Below are 7,591 nucleotides of genomic sequence, written 5' to 3'. Positions count from 1 at the left end.
GGGGAAAGTTTATTTTGGAAGTTGCATTGAGCAGATCCCCTGTGAAGCTCAAGGTGGTGGGGGCAGGGGGGGGCGGAGGACAGGAAGGGGAGACAGGAAGCGACCCGCTTTCTCTCCTCGCCCCTCACCTCCAGCCGACACTGTATTTAGAGTATGCTCTTGGCAGGGTCAGCGGCCTGAGGATGGGCCTAATGATCTCATCTAGCTTTTCTTCCCGGTGCTATTAGTGCTCAGATAGGCAGAATGAAGCGCAACTACGTGCAAATCATGTGTAAAGGGTTTCCGTTTGGAGCCCCCATTTATCCCAGGCTGTGGCCTTCTCCTCCTCCTCCTCCTCCTCCTCCTCCTCCTTCTTCTTCTTCTTCTTCCTCCTCTTCCTCCTCCTCCTCCCTTCCTGAAGCTGAAACGGGGGTCTCCTTAAAGACAGAGATCGGATTTGGAGTCGTGCAGCGGATCCCATTCAAACGAGTGGCCTGCGCATCGCCTTGCGCATGTTTGATGTATTTAGGGGAGGGAATGTGTTGGTGTTTGGGGAGGGGAGACACAGTGAGAGAAGTGGAAGTGCTAAGATTAGGAGTTGCAAAGATTAACGCACACACACGCTCTCCTCCACCGCCCTCCTCCTTCTCCTCCTGGCTCCCTCCCTCCTCCCCCAACTCCCCTCCCCTTCGCCTTTGGGCGCAGTAGTAAGAGCCCTTTTTCTTACGTAGTCCCCGATGATTGGCAGGGCTGACAGTGATTGGCAGGGCGCTGCCATGGCGACGCCACAACGACACCCAGCAGGCCAATAGAAAAGCGAAACAAAATGCTTCAGCGCTGCACTCACGGTGGATTTAGGAGAGATATTATGAGGCTGTTGTCATTGGGGCGATCGCGGCCGAATCCTTGAATCGTTTTTCGCCTCGGCGGCGGCGGCGGCGACAGCGGCGGCGGCGGCGGCGGCGGGACTGGGTCGGGAGGTGTGTGTGTGAGAGCAAGCGAGCGAGCGAGAGCGTGTGTGTGCGCGCGTGAGCAAGCGCGCCGATGTCTGTCTGGATGCCTGCCTGCGTGTGTGAGTGTGCGCGCGTGTGAAAGGTGGCGGGTGGGTGTGAGTGTGTGTGCGCGCGCGGGTGTGTGTGTGTGGGTGGGTTTGAATGAAGGTCTCTATGTGGCTGCGGGTGCGTGTGCGGGTGTGGATGCACGCGGGGTGCGTGAGCCCCCTTGCCCTCCCTTCTTCCGCCTCTTTCTCTTCTTCTTCTTCTTCTTCTTCTTCTTTCTCCTCTCCTTCCTCCTGCCTTCCTTTCTTTTCGCCTTGATCTAGCTTCTCTCTCTCTCTCTCTCTCTCTCTCTCTCTCTCTCTCTCTCTCTCTCTCTCTCTCTCTCTCTCTCTCTCCTGTTTTCCGACCCCCTCCCCCGTCCTCCGCCAGGCTGGGTCCCATGGTGTTCAGATCCCCTTTAGAGCTTTATCCCACCCATTTCTTTCTGCCAAACTTCCCCAGCGACCCGCACCACCACCACCGCTCGCTCCTTCTGGCCAGCGGTGGCAGCAGCTCCGGAGCTGGAGGCGGCGGCGGTGGCAGCAGCGGCGGCAGCAGCAGTGCCGCCACCGGTTGTAGCGCCGGATCAGCCGGTGGTGGTGGCGGCGGCGGCGGCGGAGGAGGCGCCTCGCGAGGAGCCCCGGAAGAACTGTCCATGTTCCAGCTGCCCACGCTCAACTTCTCTCCGGAGCAAGTGGCCAGTGTCTGCGAGACGCTGGAGGAGACGGGAGACATCGAGAGGCTGGGCCGGTTCCTCTGGTCCTTGCCGGTAGCGCCCGGGGCATGCGAGGCCATCAACAAGCACGAGTCGATCCTCCGCGCCCGGGCGGTGGTGGCCTTCCACACGGGCAACTTCCGAGACCTTTACCACATCCTGGAGAACCACAAGTTCACCAAGGAGTCGCACGGCAAGCTGCAGGCCATGTGGCTCGAAGCGCACTACCAGGAAGCCGAGAAGCTGCGCGGGCGCCCCTTGGGGCCCGTCGACAAGTACCGCGTCCGCAAGAAGTTCCCGCTGCCCCGGACCATCTGGGACGGCGAGCAGAAGACGCACTGCTTCAAGGAGCGGACTCGCAGCCTCCTGAGGGAGTGGTACCTCCAGGACCCCTATCCCAACCCCAGCAAGAAAAGGGAACTGGCCCAGGCTACCGGCCTCACCCCCACGCAAGTGGGCAACTGGTTCAAGAACCGGCGGCAGAGAGACCGGGCGGCGGCCGCCAAGAACAGGTCAGTGGGAGCCGGATCCGACTCGGGCTGTGGGGGTGGGGCTGGGGGTGGGGAGGGAGAGCAGACGCGGGCAAATACCCACGGCCACGCAGGCCCCCACTCCCACGCACACCACCAGGTCACACGGCCTGCGCTGGGCTGCTCGCCTTCCCGTCCACGAGCGAGTTTCCCCAAGGGAGACACTCCTCTTTCCAAAGGCTGCGATCCGAGCTTTTCCTTCCAAGGAGACCCACTTTGAGCTCGGTCGGCGGGGGCGATACGTCGCCCGGGGTTGCTGGGGTCCCTCCAACACCACCGGTGCGCGACTGCGTGCGTGTGAACCCGTTGTTTATTGGGAAGCAAAGGCAGGTCCGTGTGGAAGATCGGGGCACTGAGCTCATTCTCCCAACCCCAAGAAGTGACGGTTCCTGTTGAAATCAGTAGGGCTTTGTATTATGTTTTTATTCCCCCAACACCACGTCACCGAGGGAATGATTTTATCTCGGAGGCCAAAAGCAAGTTCAATTCAATATCCGGAATGAAAAGTCTCATGAAATCTCTTCTCCCTGCTGGTTTCAAAGTTTTATATTCTTTGCAAACTCCGTTCATCCCTTAGGATTTAAAAATTAGGCAACTATTTTCCCAATATAAGACTTTCTAGTTTTATAAACACGTGTGTATGTGTGTCCCTGTTTGTATAGGGATTCACAATCAGAAAACAGGAAGACTTGAACTAAATCTGGTTCCTCCCCAGTCCTATCAACGGAGACGGAGAGAAATCGGCATAAATCCTAATTTTCTGGCTCTGACCTCTTATCCTCTCCCCCTCCTTGCAAATGCCTTCTATACACTTCGCCCTTTTGTCATGGAATGGCAAATTATTATCAATAACAATAAAAACTAACTCGGAGTAAACAGCTCAGTGCTGGAGGGGAGGATTAGATGCATTTCTTTATTTGTGTAATGAAAACAGTATTTGGCAACTCTTAACTTTTTCTCCCTTTGCCCCAGCTTTCCTCACTAAACAGTTTAAATAAACATCACAATGCTAAGCGTCCTTCTGGAAGAAAAAAAAAAAGAGGCAGCTGTTCCTCTATTGTTCTTATTAATTATAAAAACAAACAAATTCATTTGCCGAAAGAGAGGGAGAGAGAGACAGGCAGAGAAAGAGAGAAGGCAAACAAAAACAAAATGAAAGGGAAGCATTTAAAACAACCTTAAAAGTTATTTCCTTCCAAGCCACTGTTTCTCGATCAAGGTACCTTGATTTATGCGTGTTTGGTGTACGAGTGTGCAAATAAATAAACAGGGTCATATGTGAGTACCCTGCACACCCATATAGTTAGGCTTTATTGTGCTCCTGTGGCACGCAGACCCTTCTTGTAATTCTTTACTGCTCAGTGTGGCTTTAAATAGTGCTAAAGACTGCACATTTATAAGAGAGAGAGAGAGAGAGAGAGAGAGAGAGAGAGAGAGAGAGAGAGAGAGAGAGAGAGAGAGAGAGAGAAAGTCCTGATCCCATGAAATAGAACATAAAAAGATGATCGAAAACTGCCCCACCCACCCTCAACCTCTGCCGTAGATTTTCTCAGTCTCGGTTTAATGTTTATATCGATAAAGTTTACTCTGAATTCTGGAAGAGGCCGGGGTGGGAAGAGGGGATAAGCAAAGCAACCAAGCAAGAACATTAAAAAAGAAGAAGCCCAAACCCCTTTCAGTTATAATGGTGGGGGAGGGCGGATCAACTCACACCAGTAAAGCGTGAAAGTTACTAATGGTCTGGGCTGGCTAAGCGAGGTGACAGTAAATAGAATGTAGGAACTGTATCAGTGGGGGAGAGGAATAAGTAAATACGGCGGAAATAAAAAGTGGAGATCCAGTGGAAATCACACGACATTCTATTTTTAAAATCAATTCTAAGGTGGGGTTGGGAGTGGGGTCGGGGGGATTAAACATATCTCAGTAGCCAGCTACCCGAAGCTTGTTTTCAAAACATTTTAGAAAGGACTGGTGGGTTCAACATTATAATCATTTTTTAAAAAAATTATTTTATTTTGCCTCCGAATCTTCACCTTTCAAAACTGGATCCCGCTTTTTCTTTTAGGGGTGCATCTGAATGCCCCAAGAGTTAACAGTCGTCGTATGTGCATGCCTGTGTAACAGAACATGCGGTTACAGGTCATTTTAGCTGGGGTTGGATCCTGTCCTCTCCCTCCCAAGCCCCTCCAACCTTAAAACAACCTGCTTAGTTGTAGAATATTATAAGGAGCGGCAGGGCCCGCTCCCTTTGTCTGTTGGTACACATGTATGTTTCCAAACGCCATCTGAGATTTCAACTGTCACCTCAACAAACCAGAAAATGCATTGCGGGGTTATCGGTGGTGGTGGTGGTGTGTGTGTGTGTGTGTGTGTATGTGTGTGTGTGTGTGTGTTGCGGGTGTGTACTGAGCGTGCCCAAGGACTTGTGGGGGGGGGATGTTGATCTTTTATTACAATCAAGCAGCCCCATCACTTTGGTTTGGGTGTTTGCTTACATTTAGGACGTTATGTCTTTCTGTATGGCATTCCAGGGAAGTGTTAGACCAGTCTTTGTGACTCTCCACGACGGTTGTTTGAACTGGACTGTCACTGGTTGGAGGGGGGGGGCGATGGGAGGCGGAGAATGGACTAGAGGTTACAGTGAGGCCCACAATCTCCTGCTCTGCCGGAATGAAACGGTCGCAGAGTGGGGGTGGGGGGAGAGAGAAGAGAAAGAAAGAGAGACGCTATCCGAAAATGAACTCATATTTTGAAACCTAACAGGGTATCAGCCAGAGAGTGCGTGTCAATTATTTCCCTATGCATACTCCCTGCCCTCCTGTGCGTCTCCCCACTTTAAAAAGAAGGAAGGAAGGAAAGAAAGGCAGAAAGAAAGGCAGAAAGAAAGAGAAAAGAGCTTTTCTTTACGTGTCCTTTTCGAGCGATTTTTCCTGTCTGATGTGGATTTGCTTATCTTTCCCTCTCGAGCGATTGGAAACACTTGCCGAGGGAGCCTGGCTGGGTGGCTGGGGGCGTTGTGGAGAGGGGAAGCCGGCTGGAAGCCGCCGTGGCGAGGAAGAGGCGCCGCGGGCCCGTGTCTCTCGTGAAATAAGGCCGAAAGGAGAGAGGAGTGGGGGAGCGAGTCCGAAAGAAGGAAAGAAAGAAGGGTGGAGGGGAGAAGGAAGAATGGAAGAAAGAAAGATTATTCTCAGGGCCAGGCTAACCGACTGTTTTAGGAAAGGGCATGCTGGCGAAAGAACGTGTGTGTGTGTGTGTGTGTGTGTGTGTGTGTGTGCGCGCGCGCGTGCCCTTGGCTATATCCGGATCCCTGCTCCCTATTGCAACCGCCTTCGGATCCTGGTCTTGATCAGTGTATTCGTGTGAATGGCAGAGCCGGTTCAGAGAGCGCCAGCTCTGTCTCTGTGGCTCGGCTTCTGAGGAAGGATTTTGTGCTGTCGGTTTGTCTCCCCGCGTCCTCTAGGCTCCAGCACCAGGCGATCGGACAGAGCGGCATGCGGTCGTTATCAGAACCGGGGTGCCCGACCCACAGCTCGGCGGAGTCTCCGTCCACGGCGGCCAGTCCCACAACCAGCGTCTCCAGTTTGACAGAAAGAGCCGAGACAGGCACGTCCATCCTCTCGGTAACCTCCAGCGACTCAGAATGTGATGTATGATAACGGAAAGGAACAAAATCTAAGGAGAGAGAGAGAGAGAGAGAAAGAAAAATCAGAAAAAGGCAAAATTTAGCACCCCACCCCACCCACCCCAAGCAAGCAAGAGATGGAGCGCTCGCCCCCTCTCGGAACTGCCCCCCCATCCCTCCAAGATAAAAACAACAGCAAGCCACTTGCAGCACACACGTACACACAGAAGAGGAAATATATCTATCTATCTATCTATCTGTCTATATATATATATACAAAAAAATGAGCAAGCAGACATTTAAAAGATTTTTTTAAAAAAACAAATAAATGAAAAACCCAAACTTACCTAGCAAACAAAAGAAATAAGAAACAAATAATCCACTCGAAAAAAAAGGAACAACACACATCAAAAACCCAACAACTTCGACAGTTGCTGATGCTACAGCGGGGGAAAATAATAATAATGATAATACTTTGATATTATGAATATTATTAAGAAAGAAAGAAAGAAAGAAAGGTGACATTTGTATTCTTTGTAGGACAAAAGCACGTTCGAGCTCTCTTTTCTTTTTTCTTTTTCCTTACATGGTTTGCGCTTTCCCATGAACTGCATCTCACCACCCGTTATGCATGAAGATGATTCAATTTGTAGGGAGGGGGGGATTATAATATTCTCTATAATAAATGAACAAAAAAGAAAAAAAGACTAGGGGGAGGAAAACACCGATCAAATTTGTACAAAAAGAGAGAGAAAAGCATTTAATTTTTTTTTAAAAGGAACTCTTTGAAGAGGGAAATAACAAATGTTTATCGCCTTTTTGTTGGGTTTTTATCAATCTTTGTCTCTATTGATCTGTACTCCCCACCCCACCCCCAAGTCCAAGCAATGGTTTAAGCTAGATGCAATTTTTCCTCCTCCTCTTCCCTACGTGGTGTTTGTTTATTTTTATTTTTATTTTATTTTTTTATTCTTTTGTTCAACAGACAATCATTTTCTTCGTAAGCACCTTTTTTTCTACACTTCTGTCACTGCCTGTGTGGGTACTGGTTATAAATGTGGAAAAAGAATAGTTATGACTGTAACAGATTTTTATTTTTATTTCAAAATTTTATATGAATTATGTATATCTTAATGATGCGGTCATTTTTCCCAGTTTGTAATATATGTGTAGAAAATGCTTGTATATGATATTTGCTCTTCTCTTTCTTGTCTCCTCTCTCTGTGTCCTCCCCCTTTCCCCCTTTCTTTTCTTTTACTTCCTTTTCTCTCCCCCCTCCTTCTCTTTTTCTTTTTCTTTTTAAACATTTTCCCTGACTTGAGTTCCTTGCACAAACTTAGCTGTCAAGAGGTGACGGACTGGGTTTTCAAAAGGGACCTCAGCGATAGACTGAAACGAGGCTTAGGGGGCCACAGTAGTTCTCTTATGCAAAAGCATTTTTGAGTATTTAAATAGCAGCTTTTGGGGATCTCTTCTTAAACCCCATGTAGGACGCTTATGCCACTGTTTCCTTTACTGCGTGTTTACCTATATGTACAAACTTTCTTAAAAAAAAATCAAATACAGTATTCCATTTTTCTTATCTATTCAGTGACGTTGGTGTTTTTCCTCTGATTTACACAGATATTTTCTCCTCCTCTTCAGCCAACACAGAATTGTGTTTCACTTTGCCTCGCTTCAGTGAATCCATGCCTTTACGCAAGTGTAG

At 49.4% G+C, this 7,591-nt stretch overlaps 1 protein-coding gene across 3 annotated transcripts; it reads left to right on the top strand.

The window, feature by feature from the left end:
• The first annotated feature begins 1,416 nt into the window (after positions 1 to 1,416).
• On the top strand, positions 1,417 to 5,914 carry SIX3 (SIX homeobox 3). 3 transcript variants are annotated; one of them, XM_063125555.1, is made up of 3 exons: positions 1,417 to 1,525; positions 1,652 to 2,243; positions 5,722 to 5,914. In XM_063125555.1, the coding sequence occupies exons 1-3, from the start codon at positions 1,417 to 1,419 to the stop codon at positions 5,912 to 5,914; spliced, it is 894 nt and encodes a 297-aa protein (XP_062981625.1). The 3 variants fall into 3 exon arrangements, with proteins under 3 accessions (XP_062981625.1, XP_062981624.1, XP_062981623.1); XM_063125554.1 differs by having other exon boundaries at positions 1,417 to 1,567; positions 1,607 to 2,243; XM_063125553.1 differs by having other exon boundaries at positions 1,417 to 2,243.
• Positions 5,915 to 7,591: the final 1,677 nt, after the last annotated feature.

The sequence above is a fragment of the Elgaria multicarinata genome, chromosome 4 (genome assembly GCF_023053635.1).
Source record: "Elgaria multicarinata webbii isolate HBS135686 ecotype San Diego chromosome 4, rElgMul1.1.pri, whole genome shotgun sequence".
NCBI lineage: Eukaryota > Metazoa > Chordata > Lepidosauria > Squamata > Anguidae > Elgaria > Elgaria multicarinata.
The sequence above is the reverse complement of the archived record's forward strand: the minus strand, read 5'-3'. Positions and strand labels throughout refer to the sequence as shown.

Excerpts from the sequence above, each read along its gene's own strand:
- SIX3 (XM_063125553.1), top strand. The coding sequence starts at position 1,417 with ATGGTGTTCAGATCCCCTTTAGAGCTTTATCCCACCCATTTCTTTCTG. Across the intron at positions 2,244-5,721 it reads GCGGCGGCCGCCAAGAACAG|GCTCCAGCACCAGGCGATCG; the intron begins GTCAGTGGGAGC and ends CGCGTCCTCTAG.